Below are 26,450 nucleotides of genomic sequence, written 5' to 3' on the forward strand. Positions count from 1 at the left end.
TGGGCAAATGTCCAAGCAGTGACTGGGAGAATGACTCACTCTGGTCTCTGTGAAACTCTAACTTCTCTCTGTTTCTTCCTCTGTAACAGGCCTACCTCCATTTTTCTTTCCTCCCTCCCTCCCACATCCTACCTGGTCACGTGGGGATTCCTCCCGTCCCCTTAGGTATCTGAGGTCCCCACCAGCACTTAGTAGGTGCCCTAGCTGTGAGGAGATGCGAACTCCATGTCCTTCTACTCTGCCATCTTGACTCCATCCCCCAAAATAGACTTTAAATTTTTTAAAAGATTGCAAGAGACTGTAATAAAAAGGTTCAATAGAGGAAGAAGATATAACAATTATAAAAATGTATGCACCTAGGGCCTCCCTGGTGGCGCAGTGGTTGAGAGTCCGCCTGCCGATGAAGGGGACGTGGGTTCGTGCCCCGGTCCGGGAGGATCCCACATGCCGCGGAGCGGCTGGGCCCGTGAGCCATGGCCGCTGAGCCTGCGCATCCGGAGCCTGTGCTCCACAACGGGAGAGGCCACAACAGGGAGAGGCCCGCGTACCGCAAAAAAAAAATAATAATAAATAAATAAAATAAAAATTAAAATTAAAAAAAAATGTATGCGCCTAATAACATACCCTCCAAATATAAGAAGCAAAAATTAACAGACTTGAAGGGAGAAATAGATAGTTCTACAGCAGTAAGGGGAGATTTCACTTTCAGTAATGGACAGAACAACTAGACAGAGATAAATTAGGAAACGGAGGACTTGAACAACCAATAAACCATCTAGATATAGCAGATGTATACAGAATACTCCATCAAATAACAGAATACAAGAAAAGGGACTTCCCTGGTGGTCTAGTGGTTAAGACTCCACACTCCCAATGCTGGGGACATGGGTTTGATCCCTGGTCAGGGAACTAAGAGCTCACATGCCTTACCATGTGGCCAAAAACAAACAAAAAGCCCCAGAATACACAATTTTTTCAACTGCATGTGGGGCATTCTCCAGGATAGACCATTCTCCAGGATAGGCCACAAAATAAATCTCAATGTATTTAAAAATGTATTATACAAAGTATCTTTTCCAACCACAGTGAGATGAAATTATAAATCAACCACAGAAGGAAAACTGGAAAATTCACAAATATGTGGAAATTAACACATTCTTAAACAAGTGAGTCAAAGATGAGATTACAAAGGAAATTAAAAAATACTTAGAGATGAAAATGAAATCACAACATACAAAAACTTATGGGGGGAGGGCTTCCCTGGTGGTGCAGTGTTTAAGGATCCTTCTGCCAATGCAAGGGACACAGGGGACATAGGTTCTTCCCCTGGTCTGGGAAGATCCCACATGCTGCAGAGCAACTAAGCCCATACACCACAACTACTGAGCCTGAGCTCTAGAGCCTGTGAGCCACAACTACTGAAGCCTGCGCACCTATAGCCCAAGCTCTGCAACAAGAGAAGCCACCACAGTGAGAAGCCCATGCACCACAATGAAGGGCAGCCCCTGCTTGTCGCAACTAGAGAAAGCCCTTGTGCAGCAACAAAGACCCAATGCACCCAAAAATAAATAAATAAATTAATTAATTAAAAAAAACTTATGGGGGGACTTCCATGGTGGTGCAGTGGTTAAGAATCTGTCTGCCAATGCAGGGGACAGAGGTTCGATCCCTGGTCCGGGAAGATCCCACATGCTGCAGAGCCACTAAGCCTGTGCCACAACTACTGAGCCTGTGTGCTGCAACTACTGAAGCCCGTGTGCTCTAAAGCCCGCATGCTGCAACTACTGAGCCCATGTGCTGCAACTACTGAAGCCCACGTGCTCTAAGGCCCACATGCTGCAACTACTGAGCCCATGCGCTGCAACTACTGAAGCCCGTGTGCCTAGAGCCCATGCTCTGCAACAAGAGAAGCCACTGCAATGAGAAGCCTGTGAACTGCTCGCCATAACTAGAGACAGCCCCCGTGCAGCAACAAAGACCCAACGCAGCCAAAAAAAAAAAAAAAAAGAAAAAAAACTTATGGGATGTAGCAAAAGCAGTGTTAAGAGGGAAATTTATAGGGATAAATATGAAAAAACAAAGGTCTCAAGTCAACAACCTAACTTTATACCTTGAATGAACTAGAGAAAGAAAAATTAACCCAAAACTAGCAGAAAGAAGGATTAGAAAAATTAGAGCAGACTTAAAAAAAAAGAGTATAGGGACTTCCCTGGTGGTCCAGTGGTTAAGACTCCAAGCTTCCACTGCAGGGGGCACGGGATCAATCCCTGGTTAGGGAACTAAGATCCCACATGCCTCATGGCATAGTCCCATATAAATAAATAAATAAATAAATAACTAAATAAATAAGTTTAGAGAATCAGTACAGAAAATCAATTAAACAAAAAGTTGACTCTTCCTCCTAAATCAACAAAATTGACAAACCTTTAATTAGACTGACAAAAAAAGAGATTACTCAAATTACTTACACCAGAAATCAATGTGGGGACATTACTACTGATTCTACAGAAATAAACAGGATTAACAAAAACACAAATTCGAAAAGATACATGCACCCCAATGTTCATAGCAGCATTATTCACAATAGCCAAGAGATGGACACAATCTAAGCATCCATCAACAGATGAATGGATAAAGATGAATGGATAAAGAAGATGTACATAGTGACTTCCCTGGTAGTCCAGTGGTTAAGACTCTGTGCTTCCACTGCAGAGGGTGTGGGTTCGATCCCTGGTCAGGGAACTAAGATACTACATGCCACGTAGTGTGGCCAAAAAAAATAAAAAAGAAAAGAAAATGTACACACACACACATACACACACAATGGAATACTACTCAACCATAAAAAAGAATGAAATTTTGCCATTTGCAACAATATGGATGGACCTAGAGGGTATTATGCTTAGTGAAATAAGTCAGACAGAGAAAAACAAATACCGTATGGTATCACTTATATCTGGAATCTAAAAAATACAACAAACTAGTGAATATAACAAAAAAGAAGCAGTCTCACAGATATAGAGAGCAAACTAGTGGTTACCCGTGGGGAGAGGGAAGGGGGGAGGGGCAATATAGTGGTAGGGGAACAAGAGATACAAGCTATTAGGTGTAAAAGAAGCTACAAGGATGTATTGTACAACACAGGGAATATAGTCAATATTTTATAATAACCATAAATGGAGTATAACCTTTAAAAATTGTGAATCACGGAATGGGTGGGTGAATGGATGGGTGGATAGATGGTTGGGTGGGTGGAAGAGAAATTGTGAATCACTATATTGTACAACCATAACATAAAATATTGTACATCAATTATACTTCAATTTAAAATTTTTTTAAGAAATAAGTAGGATTACAAGAGGGTACTATGAATGATTGTATGCCACCAAATTGTTAACCTAGATGAAATGGGAAAATTCCTGAAAACACAAAATATATGAAAACTGAATAACAAAGAAATATAAAATCTGAATAGACACATAACTAGAACAGAGAACAAACCAGTAATAAAAAACCTCCCAACAAAGAAAAGCCCTAGACCAAGTGGCTTCACTGGTGAATTCTACCAAACTGGAGAGTTGGTATGTCCTGAGGTAGACCAGTAAAAATGTATTGCTCACCTTGCCCACTGAAAGAAAATTGCATCTGGTGGTCCATATTGACAGGTATGGAGAAAAGCCATTTGCCAGATCAGTAGCTGCATACCAGGTACCAGAGTGTGTGATAATTTGCTCAAGCAATGAAACCACATCTGGTACATCAGCTGCAATTGGAGTCACCACCTGATTAATTTTACAATAATCCACTGTCATTCTCAAAGGTCCATCTCTCTTCTGCACAGGCCAGATAGGCAAGTTGAATGAGGATGTGGTGGGAATTACCACTCCTGCATCTCTCCCTGATGTTGGCATTTATTTCTGCAATTCCTCTAGAAATGCAGTATTGTTTTTGGTTTACTACTTTCCTAGGTAAAGGCAGCTCTAGTGGCTTCCACTTGGCATTTCCCACCACAATAGCCCTCACTCCACAGGTCAGGAAACTAGTGTGGGGATTCTGCCAGCTGCTGGGTATGTCTTTTCCTTTTATGTATTCCAGAATTGGCAAAATAACCACAGGATGGGTTCAGGGACCCAGTGGGCCCACTGTGATATGGACCTGAGCTAAAACTCTATTAACCACATGACTTCTATAAGTCCCTACTCTGACTGGTAGACCATAGATTACACTTTGGACCTCCTAGAATTAGTGTCAGTTCAGAGCCAGTAGTCCCCAGAAGGTCTGGTTATTTCCTTTTCTCCAATGCACAGTTATCCTGGTAAAAGGCCAGTTCTCTTCAGAGAAGGCTTGGAGAAGGATTAATAGTATTAAATTTTGACAGTGTCCTTCTGCAAGGAAACCCAACCTCCCCTTCATTCAAGGGGTTCTGGGTCTGTAAACTGGCTTAAGTCTGGGAATTGATTGAGGGGCCATCACTCTCTGTTGTTACAATTCAGGTTAGACTTTTGTTCACTTGACCTAGAAATTTTCCACTTATACAGATCAGGTAAGAATTTAGTACGTTCCTAACTATTTTACTTTTAGTAGGAATACCGTGATCGCCTAGCCAATGCCATAGTTCTTCATAAGTCAGACTATTCTGATTGATGCTTTGACTCTGCTGTCCATTATGGTAACCATGCCCACTTGGCCTTTGATGGTTGACTGCCACCACTTGGTCCTTGCCATCTCAGGATCCAATTACTCCCATTGTTTTTAGATTTCCCAATTTCACTGTAAGGTCTGGTCTACAGAGAAGAGTGATCACAGAGTTCTCCAAGGATGCCAAGGCTCCTCTCTTAAATCTGTTTCTCACAGTCATGATGAAAGGTATGTCTTCTGGACTCTCCTAAGTTGGATGAGCAGATCTTAAATGACAAATCCACTTTAACATTCCAATCTCTCTAAGCCTTTTAATTCTTTCCCCTACATTAGACAAGTCTGGCATGTCTAACTTATTCACTGTGAGTAACCTTTTGGTCCATGTTTCAGTCAACCAAACAAACTGTTAGAACCTTTTCTAATTCCCCAAGCTGAAATGTTAAATACTGAATCTCAGCTTAGTGAGTCTACATCAGTTGGCCTGATCCAACTTTATGTTCCTTCCACCATTATCCCACATCTTTAACATCCATTCCCACACATATTCCTTGGATTTTTGCCTGTAAAAATTAGAAAACTCAAGTAGTTCTTTTGGAGTGTAGTGCACTTCCTCATGGGTCACTCTTTGTACCTCACCTTTAGTGGCCTACTGGGATTTGAATCTAGTTATAGATCTGGAAACCAAGAAATGCTGTGGGAGTGGTTCCTGAGGAAACTCAGCCTTGTCTTGCATGACAGCTGCCTCTGGAGAGGTCATTACAGTTTCCTCAGGCAATGCAGGGTTAATACTCTCAGACAGGGGTGGAGTGGCCATTCCCACTGGTGTTGGGTGAAGAGGCCGCTCCCCTGGCAAAGAAGACTTGTCAGAATTTAGAGCTTTCAACATCCCAAGCTTTAACTAAGTCTTTCCATACATCCCTGTTCCAACTTTCAGGATCCCATTCCTTTTCAGTCAATGCCCTTACTTTATAAATTTATTTATTTATATTTAGCTGCATTGGGTCTTCGTTGCTGTGTGCGGGCTTCTCATTGCAGTGGCTTCTCTTGTTGCAGAGCACGGGCTCTAGGCACGTGGGCTTCAGTAGTTGTGGCACGTGGGCTCAGTAGTTGTGGCACAAAGCTTCATTGCTCCTCGGCATGTGGGATCTTCCTGGACCAGGGTTCAAACTCGTGTCCCCTGCATTGGCAGGAGGATTCTTAACCACTGCATCACCAGGGAAGTCCCAATGCCCTCACTTTAACATTAGCCACCCAGTGAGGCTGTAATTCAGCTAGTCAGAGAATGAGATTCTCCGTTTAATTTTCATCAGTCTTAGCCAGGAGCTATAGGAGATTAAGGGTCTCCTTCAAGGCACACACAAAAGCTTTCAGGTCATTTATGTGGCAATTGAGCTGGGAATCTGATTCCCTGAGCTCATCCTTTTCTTGCCCCACTTTGTTCAGTGACATTAGGAGCAACCAACCAATCTCATTACATTTGTTAATTTGCCAAAAATGTTTGAGAGTGTCATATACACAGTCACCCAGATTCTTGCTTCTTATAAGCAGTGCATTAGGAATATCCAATGGTGACATTTTGCATATCTTAATTGCCAGATCATGCCAAGGATGGAGATAAACAGGATACTGGCTGTAAGTAGTTAAGGTGCATGTCAAAGGAATGATTTCAATGAGCCCAGACTCTTGCATCTTCCCAGTTAATGAATTTAGAGAAGTGCAAAATTCATTAACTTGAAATATCTGGTTTTCTTTAATTAACAATAATCTTTTTTGATGTTCCAGCTACCTGTTGTTGTTGGGTTTTTTTAATGCAAAACATCCTATATATCCTTGGTCCTCACTTACCTCTTTATTTTTTGTTTTTTTTTGGGTTTTTTTTTTTTGGTTTTTTTTGCAGTACGTGGGCCTCTCACTGTTGTGGCCTCTCCCATTGCGGAGCACAGGCTCCGGACGCGCAGGCTCAGCGGCCATGGCTCACGGGCCCAGCCGCTCCGCGGCATGTGGGATCTTCCCAGACCGGGGCACGAACCCGTGTCCCCTGCATTGGCAGGAGGACTCTCAACCACTGTGCCACCAGGGAAGCCCCTCCCCTTACCTCTTTGGAACAGTCCCTCACAGCTATCTGAGAGGCTGTCTCCTGGGCTTAAGTTTTCAGCAAGTCCACCAAATAAAACATAATTCTCAACTTTTAGGTTGTGCATTTTTTTCAGTTGATATATATATCTTTTTTTTCTCTTATAATGAATCAGCTCACATGATTGTGGAGGCTAAGAAGTCTCATGATCTCTACTTGGCAAGCTAGAGACCCAGGAGAGCCCAAGGTATAGTTCCAGTCTAAAAGCCAGCAGATCCAAGACCCAAGAAGAGCTGATGTTTCGGTTCAAGCCTAAAGACTGAAAAGACTAAAGTCCCAGCCCAAGGCAGTCAGACAGGTGGAGTTCCCTGCTACTTAGCCTTTTTTTGTTCTATTCAGGTCTTTAATTGGATAAGACCCACCCACATTAGGGAGGGCATTCTACTTTACTCAGTCTACTGATTCAAGTGTCAATCTCATCCAGAAACATCTTCACAGACATACCCAGAATATCTGACTAAATGTCTGGGCTCCCTGTGGCCCAGTCAAGTTGACACATAAAATTGACCCGCACAACTATCAACAGAGTAAAAAGGCAATACACAGAATGGGAGAAAATATTTGCAAATCACATGTCTGATAAGTAATTAACATCCAGAATATATAAAGAATTCCTACAACTCAACAAGAACAAACCTAGTTCCAAAATGGGCAAAAGACTTGAATAGACATTTCTCCAAAGAATATATACACATGACAAGCAAGCACATGAAAAAATGCTCAACATCACTAATCATTTGGGAAATGCAAATCAAAATCACAATGAGATACTTCAGACCCATTAGGATAGCTATTATGAGAAAAAAAGCCAAAACCTAGAAAATAACAAGTGTTGGTGAGAGTGTGAGGAAATTGGAATCCTTGTGCACTGCTGATAAGGATGTAAAATGGTGCAGCCATACAGAAAACAGTATGGCAGTTCCTTAAGAAATGAAAAATAAAATTACCATATGATCCAGCAATTCTACTCCTGGATATACAAATAATTGACAGCAGGGACTTAAACAGATATTTGTACTCCTATGTTCATAGCAGCATTATTCACAATGGCAGAGAGGTGGAAGCAACTCGCGTGTCCAATGATGAATGAGTGGATAAATAAAACGTGATATATACATACAATGGAATAATAGCCTTAAAAAGAAAGGAAATTCTAACAGATAATACAATAGTGATGAACACTGAGGACATGCTAAATGAAATAAACCAGGCACAAAAGGACAAATACTTTATGATTTCACTTAGATAAGGTATCTAGAGTAGGCAAATTCATAGAGACAGAAAGATGAATGGTTGTTGCCAGGGTCTGGGGGAAAAGGGGAATGGGTAGTTACTGTTTAATGGGTCAGTGTTTCTGTTTGGGGTGATGAAAAAGTTCTGAAAATAGATAGTGGTATGGTTATATAACATTATAAATGTACTTAATGCCAATGAATTGTACAATTAAAAATACTTAAAATCACAAATTTTATGTTATGTGTATTTTACCACAATAAAAAATTGAAAAATAGGTAATTGCCTGTTTCAAACAAAAATAATTGGAATGTAATAAATATTGAGTTTATAATACATGTAGAAGTATGATACAACACAGACGTGGAGAACAAACTTATGGATATCAAGGGGGGAAGAGGGGGAGGGGATAAATTGGGAGATTGGGATTGACATATATACACTATTGATACTATGCATAAAGTAGATAACTAATGAGAACCTACTGTATAGCACAGGGAACTCTACTCAGTGCTCTGTGGTGACCTAAATGGGAAGGAAGTCCAAAAAACAGGGGAGATATATATATATATATATATATATATATATATATATATATATATATATATATATATATAGCTGATTCACTTTGCTGTACAGTAGAAACTAACACAACATTGTAAAGCAATTATACTCCAATAAAAATTTTTAAAAAAAGAAGTATGATACAAATTTCACATAGTCCAGGAGAGAGAAAAAGGTAGAATATTGCTGTAAGGTTTATACAGTATTCAAAAGTAGTGTAATACCACGTTAAGGTAAATGGTGGTAAGCTAAATATGTACACTATGAACCCCAAAGCAAAAAGTATAGCTAGTAAACCAGTAAAGGAAATAAAGTGGAATCATAATATAGATCCACTCTAAAGAAGTCAGAAAAAGAATAAAAGGAAACAAAAACCAAAAAAAGGGACAAACAGAAAACAAACAGCAAGATGGTAAATTTAAACCTAACCATATTGATAATTACATTAAACATAAATGGTCTAAACATCCAATTAAAAGGCAGAAATTGTCAGGTTGGATAAAAAAGAAACCCAATTATATGCTTCCTGTAAGAAACCATTTTAAATATAATAACCCAAATATGTTTAAACCAAAAGAATAGAAAAAGGAAAAGAAGGACTTCTCTGGAGGTCCAGTGGTTAAGACTGCACACTTCCACTGCAGGGGGCATGGGTTTGATCCTTGGTCAGTGAACTAAGATCCCACATGCCATGTGGCACAGCCAAAAAAGAAAAAAAAAAGAAAAGGAAAAGGATGGTAACACTCATCAAAGGAAAGCTAGAGTGACTATATTAATAACAAAGTAAGTTACAGAGAAAAATATATTACTAGAGATAAATAGGATCATTTCATAACAGTAAAGTAGCCAATTCATTGAGAGAACATAACAATTCTAAACATTTAGGCATCTAGTAGCAGAGATTCAAAGTACATGAAGAAAATTTGATAGACTGTCAGAAGAACTAGAAAAATGCACAGTTACAGTCAAACATTTCTACATCCCTCTTTCGATAATTGATAGATAAAGCTGAGAAAAAACAACAGGAGACTTGAAAAATACTATCAACCAGCTTGATGTAATTGTTATTTTACAGAGTATTCAACAACAGGACACAAATTGTATTCAATTGCATACGTAACATTTACCAATATAGACCATATTCTGAGCCATAAAACAAATTTCAAGAAATTTACTAGTATTCAGATCATATCAAACAAGTTCTCTGACTCCAAAGAAACTGAATTAGAAATAAATAAGAGATGGACTTCCCTAGTGGCGCAGTGGTTAAGAATCCGCCTGCCAATGCAGGTGGACACTGGTTCAAGCCCTGGTCCGGGAAGATCCCACATGCCGCGGAGCAACTAAGTCCGTGCGCCACAACTACTGAGCTTGCGCTCTAAAGCCCACGAGCCACAACTACTGAGCCCATGTGCCACAACTACTGAAGCCCTTGCTCCTAGAGCCTGTGCTCTGCAACAAGAGAAGCCACCGCTATGAGAAGCCCGCACACCGCAACCAAGAGTAGCCCCTGCTTGCTGCAACTAGAGAAAGCCCACGCGCAACAACGAAGACCCAACACAGCCAAAAATAAATAAATAAATTTAAAAAAAAGGAAACTTACTAGGATTCAGATCATATGAAATAAGTTCTCTGACCCCAAAGAAATTGAACTAGAAATAAATAAGAGATGGACTTCCCTGCTGGTGCGGTGATTAAAAATCTGCCTGTCAGTTCAGGGGACACGGGTACAAGCCCTGGTCCAGGAGGATCCCACATGCCACGGAGCAACTAAGCCCATGTGCCACAACTACTGAGCCTGTGCTCTAGAGCCTGTGAGCCACAACTACTGAAGCCCATGCACCTAGAGCCCATGCTCCACAACAAGAGAAGCCACCGCAATGAGAAGCCCACACACTGCAACAAAGAGTAGCCCCCACTCGCCACAACTAGAGAAAGCCCGTGCACAGCAACGAACACCCAGTGCAGCCAAAAATAAATAAATAAATAAATAAATAAATAAATAAATAAATAAATAAATAAGAGAAAAAAGTTTCTAAGTATTTGGAAACTCAATAACACTCTTCTAAATAACTCATGGGTCAAAGAAAAAATGAAATTATAACATTTAAAACTGAATGAAAATGAAAACAACATTTTCATTTGCAGAGGGGGGATATATGGAACAAAACACTTATTACAACAACAAAAAGTTATCAAATCAATGACCTCAGCTTCTACTTTAAGAAACTAGAAAAAAAGAAGAGCAAATTATACCCAAAGCAAATAGTGTAAATGAAATGATGAAGATCAGTGCAGAAATCAGTAAAATAGAAAACAGAAAAGCAGTTAATCTGTGATATCAAAAGTCGATTCTTTGAGAAGATCAGTAAAATTGATAAACCTCTAGCCAGACTGATAAGGAGAGACAGAGAAGGACAAATTACTAATATCAGAAATAAGAGTGACATTACTACAGATTCTACAGATAGTAAAGAGATAACACTATGAATAACTTTAGGTCAATAAACTCAACAACTCAGGTGAAATGGACAAATTCCTTGAAAGACAAACTGTGAAAGCTCACTTAAGAAGAAATAGATAACCAGAATAACTCTACGATTTTTTTTTTTTTTTTTTTTGCAGTACACGGGCGTCTCACTGTTGTGGCCTCTCCCGTTGTGGAGCACAGGTTCTGGACGCGCAGGCTCAGTGGCCATGGCTCACGGGCCCAGCCACTCTGCAGCATGTGGGATCTTCCCGGACCGGGGCACGAACCCGTGTCCCCTACATCGGCAGGCAGACTCTCAACCACTGCGCCACCAGGGAAGCCCATCTATGATTTTATTTTTTTTTCATTGAATTTGTAGCTTAAAACTTTCCCAGGAATTAAACCCCAAGTCTAGATGGTTCCACTGATTATTTTACCCCACCCTACCCAAATATTGGTGGTTTCTTTGTTTTTTAAATTAAATTAAATTAATTTATTTAGTTATTTGTTTGCGTTGGGTCTTCGTTGCTGCACGCGGGCTTTCTCTAGTTGCATCAAGCGGGGGCTACTCTTCATTGCGGTGTGCAGGCTTCTTATCATTGCAGTGGTTTCTCTTGTTGCGGAGCTTGGGCTTTAGGCTCATGGGCTTCAGTAGTTGTAGCACATGGGCTCAGTAGTTGTGGCTCACTGGCTCTAGAGCACAGGCTCAGTAGTTGTGGTGCACAGGCTTAGTTGCTCTGCAGCATGTGGGATCTTCCTGGACCAGGGATCAAACCTGTGTCCCCTGCAATGGCAGGTGGATTCTTAACCAGTGCGCCACCAGGGAAGTCCAACATTGGTGGTTTCTACCAAACATATAAAAGGAAATGCCGGGGGCTTCCCTGGTGGCACAGTGGTTGAGGGTCCGCCTGCTGATGCAGGGGACACGGGTTCGTGCCCCGGCCCGGGAAGATCCCACATGCCGCAGAATGGCTGGGCCCGTGAGCCATGGCCGCTGAGCCTGCGCATCTGGAGCCTGTGCTCCGCAACGGGAGAGGCCACAGCAGTGAGAGGCCCGTGTACAGGAAAAAAAAAAGAAAAAAAGGAAATGCCAATACTCAACAAACTCTTACAGAAAATTGAAAAGAATATTCTACCTGAGTCTATAAAGCTACCATTATTCTGATGTCAAAACCAAAGTCATTGTAAGAAAAAATAACTACACACCAACATACTTTATAATTATAGATACAAAAATTGTTAACAAAAATTTAGCTAATCGAATACAACATAGTAAAAAGAATGCTACATCATGAGTAAATGAGATTTACTCTAAAAGTGTAAGGTTGGTTTAACATTCATAAGTCAATGTAATTCACTATATTGCCAGATTCAGATAGGGGGGAAAAATCATGATTATCTCCTTAGATGTGGTAAAAACTTTTGATAAAACCCAATGCCTATTCCTGATTAAAAACTCACCAGGGGCTTCCCTGGTGGCGCAGTGCTTGAGAGTCCGCCTGCCGATGCAGGGGACACGGGTTCGTGCCCCGGTCCAGGAAGATCCCACATGCCGTGGAGCGGCTGGGCCCGTGAGCCATGGCCGCTGAGCCTGCGCGTCTGGAGCCTGTGCTCCGCAACAGGAGAGGCCACAACAGTGAGAGGCCCGCGTAACGCAAAAAAAAAAAAAAAAAAAAAAAAAAAAACTCATCAAACTAGGAAAAGAAGGAATTTCCTCAACTTGATAAAGAGCCATAAAATACATACAGCTGCTATCATACTTAATGGTAGAAGACCGAATGCTTTCCCCTAAAGCCTAACATCAAGAACAAAGCAAGGATGTCTCATCACTTTTATTCAACTTGATATTGGAGGTCCTAGCCTAACCAATGAGTCAAGAACCAAGTTTAAGTGCACAGAGATATGAAAGGAGGAAATAAAACTGCCTCTATTAGTATATGACAGGATTGTCTATGTAGAAAATCCGAAGACTGTAAAAAGAATATCTATGAGAACTAATAAATTAGGTTTCAGTATACAAGATCGATATACAAAAATTTATTGTATTTCTTTGTTAGTTGTGAACAATCAAGAATAGAAATTAAGGAACAATACTATTTACAATAGTATAAAAATATGAACTACTTGGGGATAAATCTGACAAAAGATATGCAAAGCACTTCTGAGAAAAATTAGACCTAAATAAATGGAGAGATATGCTATATTCAAGGGTCAGAGACTCAATATTGTTAAGATTTCAATTCTCCCCAAATTGATCTACAAATTCAATACATACATTCCCAGTCAAAATACCAGTAGGCTTTTTTTTTTCCCCAATAGTATTTGACAGACTGATTTTAAATATCCTATGGAAAAGCAAAGGGAGAAAGCAGTGTGGATAAAGACAGTTTTTATTTTTTTAATAAATTTATTTATTATTTATTTTTGGCTGCTTTGGTTCTTGCTGTACGTGGGCTTTCCCTAGTTGCAGCGAGCGGGGGCTACTTTTCATTGAGGTGCCCGGGCTTCTCACTGTGGTGGCTTCTTGTGTTGTAGAGCACGGGCTCTAGGTGTGCGGGCTTCAGTAGTTGTGGCTCGTGGGCTCTAGAGCACAGGCTCGGTAGTTGTGGTGCAAGGGCTTAGTAGCTCCGTGGCATGTGGGATCTTACTGGACCGAGGCTCAAACCCATGTCCCCTGCATTGGCAGGTGGATTCTTAACCACTGCGCCATCAGGGAAGTCTCAAAGACAGGTTTCAGATTATGAGTGTTTGAGTCTTGAGAGAAAAGCCCAAGAAGAGGAAAAGGAGGTAAAAGGAAGATGAGAGAAGTTGGGCACAATTGAAAAAGAACAAAGTTTAGGAATTAAAACTACATGATTTCAAGAATTATTATGAAACCTCAGTAATCAAGACACTGTGGTATTGCAGGACTTCTCTGGTGGCACAGTGGTTAAGAATCTGTCTGCCCGGGCGCGAGCCGCGGCTAAAGGCGCGGACCCCGGAGACGGGCGTGGGACGCTGGGGCTGCTGCTGCCGCCGCCACAAGGCCTGTGTGCAAGCGCAGGTCACTGTCCACCCCGCCTTCCGGGGAGCCTGTGCACCCCGCCACTGCCGGGGTCCCGGGACCCAGGGACAGCTTTCCCGGGAAAGCGCACGGAGCGCCTCGGTCTGGTGCAACGTCACATCGGCCTCTGCCGCCGCAGGCCCGCCCCACACTGCGCGCCCCTCCCTCCCCTCTGCCTGAGTGAGCCAGAGCCCCCGAATCAGCGGCTCCTTTAAACCCGTCCTGTCTGAGCGAAGAACGGACGCTGCGGGGCCAGGACCAAGGCTGAGACCCGGGAGCTGTGAGAGCAGAGAAGAGACAGGGAAATCTCTCTGTGCAGCCTCGGAGGCAGTGGATTAAAGCTCCACGGTCCACTTGATGTGCCCTGCGTCTGTGGAGTGCATGAATGGACAGCGAATCATACCAAATTGAGGAAGTGGACTTTGAGGACAAGATTTAAGACTTTCCCCCCTTTTCCTCTTTTTACAACGAATTATCCCAAATTAAGGAGGTGGACTTAGAGAGCAAGATCTCAGACTTTTCGCCCTTTTCCTCTTTTTACAACGAATTATCCCAAATTGAGAAGGTGGACTTGGAGAGCAAGATTTTTGATTTTTCCCCCTGCTCTCTTTTTATGAATGTGTATGTGTATCCTTCTGTGTGAGATTTTCTCTGTATAGCTTTGCTTCCACCATATGTCCCGGGGTTCTATCTGTCCGTTTTTTTTTTCAATAATTACTTTTTAATTTTAATAACGCTACTATATTTCATACTTTATTCTATTTTACTTTACCTGCTCTTTCTTTTTTTCCTACCTTCCCTTCCTCCCTCCTCCCTCCGCCCCTCCTTTCCTTCTTTCTCTCTTTCTTTCCTTCCTTCCTCCCTCCCTCCCTTCTTCCTTTCACTCTTTCTTTTTTCCTTCCTCCCTCCCTTCTTCCTTTCACTCTTTCTTTTTTTTTCCTTCCTCCCTCCCTCCCACCCTTCTTCCTTTCACTCTTTCTTTTTTTTTCCTTCCTCCCTCCCTCCCACCCTTCTTTCTTTCACTCTTTCTTTTTCTTTCCTTCTTCCCTCCCTCCCTCCTGTCTTTCTTTCTTTCTTTCTTTCTTTCCTTCCTCCCTCCCTCCCTCCCTTCTTCCATTCACTCTTCCTTTTTCTTTCATTCCTCCCTCCCTCCCTCCTTTCTTTCTTTCTTCCTTCCTTCCTTCCTTCCTTTCTTTCCTTCTTCCTTTCTTTCTCTCTCTTTCTTTCTTCTACTAATTCTTTCTTTCTACTTTTTCTCCCTTTTATTCTGAGCCGGGTAGATGAAAGGCTCTTGGTGCTGCAGCCAGGAGTCAGTGCTGTGCCTCTGAAGTGGGAGAGCCAACTTCAGGACACGGGTCCACAAGACACCTCCCAGCTCCACATAATATCAAGCAGCGAAAATCTCCCAGAGATCTCCATCTCAACACCAGCACCCAGCTTCAGTCAACGACCAGCAAGCTACAGTGCTGGTCACCCTATGCCAAACAACTAGCAAGGCAGGAACACAACCCCACCCATTAGCAGAGAGGCTGCCTAAGAACATAATAAGGCCACAGGCACCCAAAAAGACACCACCAGACGTGGACCTGTCCACCAGAAAGACAAGATCGAGCCTCAATCACCAGAACACAGGCACTAGTCCCCCCCACCAGGAAGCCTACACAACCTACTGAAACAACCTTAGCCACTGGGGACAGACACCAAAAACAACGGGAACTACGAATCTGCAGCCTGCAAAAAGGAGACCCCAAACACAGTAAGATAAGCAAAATGAGAAGACAGAAAAACACACAGCAGGTGAAGGAGCAAGATAAAAACCTACCAGACCTCACAAATGAAGAGGTAATAGGCAGTCTACCTGAAAAAGAATTCAGAATAATGATAGTAAAGATGATCCAAGATTCTATTTCCAAGATCCAAAATCTTGGAAGTAGAATAGACAAAATGCAAGAAACAGTTAACAATGACCTAGAAGAACTAAAGATGAATCAAGCATCGATTAAAAACACAATAAATGAAATGAAAAATACTCTAGATGGGAACAATAGCAGAATAACTGAGGCAGAAGAACGGATAAGTGAGGTGGAAGATAAAATAGTGGAAATAACTGATGCAGAGCAAAATAAAGAAAAAAGAATGAAAAGAACAGAGGACAGTCTCAGAGACCTCTGGGACAACATTAAACGCACCAACATTCGAATTATAGGGGTTCCAGAAGAAGAAGAGAAAAAGAAAGGGACTGAGAAAATATTTGAAGAGATTATACTTGAAAACTTCCCTAATATGGGAAAGGAAATAGTTAATCAAGTCCAGGAGGCACAGAGAGTCCCATACAGAATAAATCCAAGGAGAAATACGCCAAGACACATATTAATCAAACTGTCAAAAATTAAACACAAAGAAATCATATTAAAAGCAGCAAGGGAAAAACAACAAATAACACACAAGGGAATCCCCATCAGGTTAACAGCTGATCTCTCAGCAGAAACTCTACAAGCCAGAAGGGAGTGGCAGGACATAATTAAAGTGATGAAGGAGAGAAACCTGCAACCAAGATTACTCTACCCAGCAAGGATCTCATTCAGATTTGATGGAGAAATTAAAACGTTTACAGGCAAGCAAAAGCTGAGAGAGTTCAGCACCACCAAACCAGCTTTACAACAAATGCTAAAGGAACTTCTCTAGGCAAGAAACACAACAGAAGGAATATACCTACAATAACGAACCCAAAGCAATTAAGGAAATGGGAATAGGAACATACATATCAATAATTACCTTAAATGTAAATGGACTAAATGCTCCCACCAAAAGACACAGAGTGGCTGAATGGATACAAAAACAAGACCCATATATATATGCTGTCTACAAGAGACCCACTTCAGACCTAGAGACACATACAGACTGAAAGTAAGGGGATGGAAAAAGATATTCCATGCAAATGGAAATCAAAAGAAAGCTGGAGTAGCAATTCTTATATCAGACAAAATAGACTTTAAAATAAAGACTATTAGAAGAGACAAAGAAGGACACTACATAATGATAAAGGGATCGATCCAAGAAGAAGATATAACAATTGTAAATATTTATGCACCCAACATAGGAGCACCTCAATACATAAGGCAAATACTAACAGCCATAAAAGGGGAAATCGTCAGTAACACACTCATAGTAGGGGACTTTAACACCCCACTTTCACCAATGGACAGATCATCCAAAATGAAAATAAATAAGGAAACACAAGCTTTCAATGATACATTAAACAAGATGGACTTAATTGATATTTATAGGACATTCCATCCAAAAACAACAGAATACACACTTTTCTCAAGTGCTCATGGAACATTCTCCAGGATAGATCATATCTTGGGTCACAAATCAAGCCTTGGTAAATTTAAGAAAATTGAAATTGTATCAAGTATCTTTTCCGACCACAATGCTATGAGACTAGATATTAATTACAGGAAAAGAGCTGTAAAAAATACAAACACATGGAGGCTAAACAACACACTACTCAATAACGAAGTGATCACTGAAGAAATCAAAGAGGAAATAAAAAAATACCTAGAAACAAATGACGATGGAGACACGACGACCCAAAACCTATGGGACGCAGCAAAAGCAGTTCTAAGGGGGAAGTTTATAGCAATACAATCCCACCTTAAGAAACAGGAAACATCTCGAGTAAACAACCTGACCCTGCACCTAAAGCAATTAGAGAAAGAAGAACAAAAAAACCCCAAAGTTAGCAGAAGGAAAGAAATCATAAAGATCAGATCAGAAATAAATGAAAAAGAAATGAAGGAAACGATAGCAAAGATCAATAAAACTAAAAGCTGGTTCTTTGAGAAGATAAACAAAATTGACAAACCATTAGCCAGACTCATCAAGAAAAAAAGGGAGAAGACTCAAATCAATAGAATTAGAAATGAAAAAGGAGAAGTAACAACTGACACTGCAGAAATACAAAAGATCATGAGAGATTACTACAAGAAACTCTATGCCAATAAAATGGACAACCTGGAAGAAATGGACAAATTCTTAGAAATGCACAACCTGCCAAGACTGAATCAGGAAGAAATAGAAAATATGAATAGACCAATCACAAGCACTGAAATTGAAACTGTGATTAAAAATCTTCCAACAAACAAAAGCCCAGGACCAGACGGCTTCACAGGCGAATTCTATCAAACATTTAGAGAAGAGCTAACACCCATCCTTCTCAAACTCTTCCAAACAATTTCAGAGGAAGGAACACTCCCAAACTCATTCTACGAGGCCACCATCACCTTGATACCAAAACCAGGCAAGGGTGTCACAAAGAAAGAAAACTACAGGCCAATATCACTAATGAACATAGATGCAAAAATCCTCAACAAAATACTAGCAAACAGAATCCAACAGCACATTAAAAGGATCATACACCATGATCAAGTGGGCTTTATTCCAGGAATGCAAGGATTCTTCAATATACGCAAATCAATCAATGTGATACACCATATTAACAAGTTGAAGGAGAAAAACCATATGATCATCTCAATAGATGCAGCGAAAGCTTTCGACAAAATTCAACACCCATTTATGATAAAAACCCTGCAGAAAGTAGGCATAGAGGGAACTTTCCTCAACATAATAAGGGCCATATATGACAAACCCACAGCCAACATCATCCTCAATGGTGAAAAACTGAAACCATTTCCACTAAGATCAGGAAAAAGACAAGGTTGCCCACTCTCACCACTCTTATTCAACATAGTTTTGGAAGTTTTAGCCACAGCAATCAGAGAAGAAAAGGAAATAAAAGGAATCCAAATCAGAAAAGAAGAAGTAAAGCTGTCACTGTTTGCAGATGACATGATACTATACATAGAGAATCCTAAAGATGCTACCAGAAAACTACTAGAGCTAATCAATGAATTTGGTAAAGTAGCAGGATACAAAATTAATGCACAGAAATCTTTGGCATTCCTGTACACTAATGATGAAAAATCTGAAAGTGAAATCAAGAAAACACTCCCATTTACCATTGCAACAAAAAGAATAAAATATCTAGGAATAAACCTACCTAAGGAGACAAAAGACCTGTATGCAGAAAATTATAAGACACTGATGAAAGAAATTAAAGATGATACAAATAGATGGAGAGATATACCATGCTCCTGGATTGGAAGAATCAATATTGTGAAAATGACTCTACTACCCAAAGCAATCTACAGATTCAATGCAATCCCTATCAAACTACCACTGGCATTTTTCACAGCACTAGAACAAAAAATTTCAAAATTTGTTTGGAAAAACAAAAGACCCCGAATAGCCAAAGCAATCTTGAGAACGAAAAACGGAGCTGGAGGAATCAGGCTCCCTGACTTCAGACTATACTACAAAGCTACAGTAATCAAGACAGTGTGGTACTGGCACAAAAACAGAAATATAGATCAATGGAACAGGATAGAAAGCCCAGAGATAAACCCACGCACATATGGTCACCTTATCTTTGATAAAGGAGGCAGGAATGTACAGTGGAGAAAGGACAGCCTCTTCAATAAGTGGTGCTGGGAAAACTGGACAGGGACATGTAAAAGTATGAGATTAGATCATTCCCTAACACCATACACAAAAATTAGCTCAAAATGGATTAAAGACCTAAATGTAAGGCCAGAAACTATCAAACTCTTAGAGGAAAACATAGGCAGAACATTCTATGACATAAATCACAGCAAGATCCTTTTGGACCCACCTCCTAGAGAAATGGAAATAAAAACAAAGATAAACAAATGGGACCTAATGAAACTTCAAAGCTTTTGCACAGCAAAGGAAACCATAAACAAGACCAAAAGACAACCCTCAGAATGGGAGAAAATATTTGCAAATGAAGCAACTGACAAAGGATTAATCTCCAAAATTTATAAACAGCTCATGCAGCTCAATAGCAAAAAAACAAACAACCCAATCCAAAAATGGGCAGAAGACTTAAATAGGCATTTCTCCAAAGAAGATATACAGACTGCCAACAAACACATGAAAGAATGCTCAACATCATTAATCATTAGAGAAATGCAAATCAAAACTACAATGAGATATCATCTCACACCAGTCAGAATGGCCATCATCAAGAAATCTAGAAACAATAAATGCTGGAGAGGGTGTGGAGAAAAGGGAACACTCTTGCACTGCTGGTGGGAATGTGAATTGGTACAGCCACTATGGAGAACAGTATGGAGGTTCCTTAAAAAACTAAAAATAGAACTACCATATGACCCAGCAATCCCACTACTAGGCATATACCCTGAGAAAACCATAATTCAAAAAGAGACATGTACCAAAATGTTCATTGCAGCTCTATTCACAATAGCCCGGAGCTGGAAACAACCTAAGTGTCCATCATCGGATGAATGGATAAAGAAGATGTGGCACATATATACAATGGAATATTACTCAGCCATAAAAAGAAACGAAACTGAGCTATTTGTAATGAGGTGGATAGACCTAGAGTCTGTCATACAGAGTGAAGTAAGTCAGAAAGAGAAAGACAAATACTGTATGCTAACACATATATATGGAATTTAAAAAAAAATGTCATGAAGAACCTAGGGGTAAAACGGAAATAAAGACACAGACCTACTTGAGAATGGACTTGAGGATATGGGGAGGGGGAAGGGTAAGCTGTGACAAAGCGAGAGAGAGGCATGGACATATATACAGTACCAAACGTAAGGTAGATAGATAGTGGGAAGCAGCCACAGAGCACAGGGAGATCAGCTCGGTGCTTTGTGACCGCCTGGAGGTGTGGGATGGGGAGGGTGGGAAGGAGGGAGATGCATGAGGGAAGGGATGTGGGAACAGATGTATATGTATGACTGATTCACTTTGTTATAAAGCAGAAACTAAAAAAAAAAAAAAAAAAAAAAAAAAAATCTGTCTGCCAATGCAGGGGACGTGGGTTCGAGCCCTGGTCCAGGAAGATCCCACATGCCACTGAGCTACTAAGCCCATGTGCCACAACTACTGAGCCTGCACTCTAGAGCCTGCGAGCCAGAACTACTGAAGTCTGCACGCCTAGAGCCCGTGTTCTGCGACAAGAGAAGCCAGCGCAATGAGAAGCCTGCGCACCTCAATGAAGAGTAGCCCCTGCTCGCCGCAACCAGAGAAAGCCGCGTGCAGCAGCAAAGACCCAACGCAGCCAAAAATAAATAAATTAAAAAAAAAAGACACTGTGGTATTGGCATTAAGATAGACAAATAAATCAAGAGAACAGACTAGAGACTACATTAACTCACACATATATGATCAACTGCTTTTCAGTAAAGGTGCAAATGCAATTTAATGGAGAAAGGGTAGTCTTTTCAACAGAGCTAGAATAATTGTTTAAAAAAATATCAATCCATATCTGATATCATATACAAAGATTAAGACAAAAAGGATCATAGACCTAAATGTAAAATCTAAAAGTATAAAACTCCTAGAAGAATACATAAGAGAAAATGTATTGTCTTTGGATTTCTCTTGGCCAATAAACCCCTCTTCCATGAAGTGTTCAGGGGAAAGAAAGAAAAGGAGCTAGAACTCAATCACATTTCTTCTTGTTAATAAGTATTTGATAAAAGCTCAGTAGAGAACAAATTAAAACTATTGACTAAAGTTAGATACCAATATTAGCTATAGATTTTAATTTTTCTATCACAATCACTTAGTAACACATGTGATTTATTTCTTAAAAAGCTTGATTATCTCTGATATGGAAGTGAAAGGAATTAATGTAGAATTGGAGCTTGTTATCCACAGAGTCAGGTGAAATCGTCATTTGAAATCAGTGTGACCTCAAACAGTCAAACGTCATGAAAATAAAGTGAAACCTTAAAAAAAAATGTAGCTGGTCATGGAAAGTTTAAAAAGAAAGTTGCAATCTATAAACTTTTCATTTACTACCTACCTCTCTGGCTCGTTGGAGCTGTGCTTGCTCAATCCTAGTGATGACATCCTTTACAGTAAATGGGATCTCAAGCTTAGGGTCCTCTGATCTATCATGGACATTTTTGTACATTATGGTGAAATCCAAAGCTTCTTGTTCTCCTTCCTATTCACTGTCTATCTCAGTTGGCATCTGGATAAACGTTTTGGAAGTCGAGTGATTTTCTTTTATTTCTTCGTTTTTCACAGAATATAGGCAAATGCTAATAAAGCCGTCCACAAGAAAGCTAGAAGAGGCTTTTCCTGCTCCCAAAGGTTGTGGTGTACCCTGATACTAGCCGTGGTGTTTCAGTCTGGGTGATGTCATAATAGACCCATTGTGACGTTATCATTGACTCAGACATTTAAAGAGTGCTTACTATATGCAGAGAATTAAGCATTCTATATGCTGTGATGGTAGCGGGTGAAGGGGGGAGGGAGGGAAGGAAAGAAAAGACAACAGGAACGCTAAAAGAAATAGAAGGTATAGCCCTGCTTTAAATGAGCTTAAAATCTAGGTATTAGAATTCAAGATCCAGTGTGTCAAATGTAACTTCTGGTTCTTCTCTCCTCCTGAGGTTTTGCTTAAGAATGTTTAAGCTTGTAATGGAATAATTGTGTTACAACTTCCTCAGCTGCCCTTCAACTTTTCCTAGACTTGTAGTAACTTGGAAGATAGTATTTGGATGAAGATCACACTCTTTGCACTGCCTAGTGGCTCATTTTTTCAAGAAGCCTGACTGAAGAAGGCTTTGACGTTCTGTAGTTGGCTGAGAACTTGAAGGGAACACTTAGAGGCTGCTTTCTAACTGAAAGAAGAGTACTTTGGGCAGCTCCTCTGATTGTAGGGGAGGTGAAAGGATTTAGGACACTACAGCAATTAAAAGGACAGATGGTTTTGTTGGTTGTGTAGATTATTTTTCAATTTAAAAAAATGTGAAAAGTACAGAAAGTAATATAACAAATAGTCATGTGCCTACCACCCAGAATGAACAGATATTAACATTTTGTCATATTTGCTTCAGATATTTTTAAATAAAAGAAAGCATTAGAGATAAAGTTGAAGTCCCCTTTGGTGCTCTCCCCAGACTCCTTCCTTCTTGTTTTTCCCTTTTCAGAGGGCCATAACATGCATGAATTTGATGTATTTATGTCTAGTCTGTGTTTATATAGTTTTACTGCAAGTGTATGTGTTCATAAACTATGTAATATCATTTTGTATGTTTTAGATTTTATATAAATTGTGGATGTATAACAATTTCTCTATGAGAACTTCCTATGTTGAGTCCTTATTGTAACTTAGTTCTATGTTGAGTGATTGTTGTAAACTTGTAAATTTAAACAATTTGTTTCAGTCCTTCAGAGAAAGGGATACAGGGGATCATAATGTAATTGTCTTTTAAAAATATCAATCAATATGTAAGAGCAAGTTAAATATTTTCCCTTCTAAGATCCTGTTGTCTAAATTACTCCCTCCCGTGTTCCCAAATCATTTTGTAAACTTTGTATTATAGCACTTATCTCATTGAGTGTAACTATTTATTATTTGTTTCTGTCCACCAGTTGGTGAACCTCTCAAAACCAGATGCGGTACTTTAGGATTCTTTATCTAACATTTGGCATATTCTTCCTCAGTACCTCCATGGAAACTGTCTAAAATTTGGATATTCATTATAGTTTAAAACTCCTTTCCTCGTGGAAAATTTTCTAAGTCCCAGAATACTTTCTTTTATTGTTAGACTGCACCCTCCCCCTGAGTCATAAAATATCACTCCCTCCTTTCCTATAAATCACAATTAAGTCTATTTATTCAAGGAAGTTCATAATATTTTCTGAAAGGACCACATTTAAGGAGAATTATTTATTTACATAAATGTGAGCGTTCATTAAAATATCCATCATTACCCAGCATTTCTCAACATAATCAATTAATCTATTAAATTACTTTGTTGATAACAATACTATATTGTGAGATCCTTAAATAACTGTTAATTTCTCTTGATTTCTTTATATTGCTTACCCTAGTGGGCATTCACAATGCAGCCTACCTACTTGTCAACAAAACTAATTTAGTATTATTGTGCTCTCTCTCTCCTTCATATTTTTTATGCAGCATGGAATTCATCAGCAACTGGAAATGAAGGCCTTTTTTTTTTTTTGGTACGCGGGCCTCTCACTGCTGTGGCCTCTCCCGTTGCGGAGCACAGGCTCCGGACGCGCAGGCTCAGCGGCCATGGCTCACGGGCCTAGCCGCTCCGCGGCATGTGGGATCTTCCCGGACCGGGGCACAAACCCGTGTCCCCTGCATCGGCAGGCGGACTCTCAACCACTGCGCCACCAGGGAAGCCCAAATGAAGGCTTTTTAAAGCAAATTTGAAAATCTCTTCAATTTGACAAGCATTTGTTGAGATACTACTATGTGGCTACCATTATACTAGACTGTGAAAAATATATGATAGGGACCTGTGAAGAAACTAAAAAAACAACAACAAAAATTTAAGATAGAATATAATATTCAATTGCTAACAAGGGACATGAAGAAGAGACCTGTGGGGAGCAGAGTCTTTGGGAGAACCTTATGGAGAGAGATTGACTGACAAATGAAGGCATTTCAGATAGGCATTCCAATGAGCCATGGCTTTGGAGGTGACTGCAGTGTTTGTATTTCGGGGGAAAAGTAAGGATACTGGTTTAATTGAGATGAGGTAATGTTAAGTTTACTGCGGATCAGAGTAGGAGAGTATGGGACAGAAATATCAGCAATTCGAAGGGGAAATTAATTTGGTATCTAAATGAAAAATGAAGGGATTCATTTGAGGTTAAGGGAGATTACATAGGATCAGAATGGTAAGGTCTTGAAAGCAAATAATAGCAGTTTGGTGAAAATGAAACCTTCAATTTAGGAAGATTTTTTGAAATAATAGAATAGAAAAAATCCATTGGAGCAGATCAAGACATGACTGTTTCAAACGATGAGGGTCAGAGCTGGGATATAGAAGTGGGACTGATAAGGGAGGGATAAATCCTAGTGAGTGTTGCTAAAGATAATAAGGATTTTGGATCATCTAACAGAAAATTATAAAGATAATTTTAAAAATTTTTGGTTGTATTTCATTTGAATTAATGGCAGAACATCAATGAAGAGGCAATCCAGGCTAAGTACTACCAAATAGGATTATATTGAGCAGAGATGTGGGTACCTAATTCAAGGGAACTTGGGGCAAAGTGTGTTCTAGAGAGCTCCTTCAACTGTAAAATAGGGATAATAGTATTATTGCGTTGGATTGTTTAGATTAATTCACGTAAAATACTTAGAATAGTGCCAGGCATGTAGTAGGCCTTTAATGTACAGCAGTTACTGTTAATATGTTTACTATTACTGCTGCTTTTTTCCCTTCTCTACTTTTTCCCTGAGAGCCGCCGCCTTTTCAGCAGGGGTGGTTGTTTTTCAGTACACTTTGCACAAGCTCGGCTTTTTATCAGATCTAGGTCTTGGGCCACGAGAACTGCGGAGTTATTATGGCCATGGTAACTATCCGTTTCGCCAGGGATAAAATGCGCCTGTAAATTTTTACACACTCCCGTGGCACAGAATGGTGCCTTCCTCTGATCGCTTCCCCCGCTCCCCCCCCCTACCCCGGCCACATGATAGTACAGTCCATACTGCGGCTGGAAAAGGTAGTGCAAAAGTTGAGCGCGCCGAGGATTTTCTTTTCTCCCGGAAGCAATTGTTCTCTAGAGCCGGAAACAGTTGCTGTTTCAAGGGAGGTGGGACTGGGCGGGTCAGGCCGCAGCGGCTGACGGCGGGGGAGGAGCCGGGTCCGCTGCCGGGTGGAGGGGCCAGGCGAGTGTCCTTATCCTAGCTACTGGGGCTCCGGCCTGTAAGCCAGTTGGAGTCGCGTCGGCGAGAACGATTGGGCCGAGCGGGGAAAGTCATGTTGCTCTTCGTGGAGGTGAGTGGACTTGGGATTCTCGTCCTGCTCTGAGGAGAGGAGTGTGAAGGCGCCGGCCGGTCCCAGCGCCATGTGACTTTCCAGGCCGTACACGGCGCGGAACCGGCAGACAGGCTGACACAGCACCTGGGCCGTGCAGGCCCGCGGCTCTGCTTTGCGCGCTCGCAGCACTTTAGGAGGCTGTGAGAGGCGAGCGCCTTGGCGGGGGAGAACCGAAGGTGGAGTATCGAGGCTTCTCTGGTGCGGCGTGAGGATCGGAGGAAGGGGAAAGCGTCCCATATGGACCTTTTAGAGGAGGCGAGCGAGGGGGGGAGGGGGCGGGGAGGGCGGAGTCTGCGGAGAAAAGGGTAATCAGGTGGGCGCGTTCCGGGGTGAAGCGAGGCCTCGCGCGGCCCTCTGGGAGCAGGCGAGCAACATGTGGGGCTGCGGAGGGAGGAAGGTGAAATTCGGTAGAAGTGTTTGGGAAAGAAA

The 26,450-nt window shown here is 40.9% G+C and overlaps 1 protein-coding gene across 1 annotated transcript in view; it reads right to left on the minus strand.

The window, feature by feature from the left end:
• Positions 1-22,120, minus strand: part of FAM186A (family with sequence similarity 186 member A) — a gene marked incomplete at both ends in the record, with an annotated part of 107,160 nt that extends 85,040 nt beyond the window's left edge. Inside the window, 1 exon segment of the mRNA XM_079714929.1 lies at positions 22,010-22,120. Within this exon segment, the coding sequence (XP_079571055.1) occupies positions 22,010-22,120 (111 nt within the window).
• Positions 22,121-26,450: the final 4,330 nt, after the last annotated feature.

The sequence above is a fragment of the Hyperoodon ampullatus genome (assembly GCF_949752795.1).
Source record: "Hyperoodon ampullatus genome assembly, chromosome: 11".
NCBI classification, from domain to species: domain Eukaryota; kingdom Metazoa; phylum Chordata; class Mammalia; order Artiodactyla; family Ziphiidae; genus Hyperoodon; species Hyperoodon ampullatus.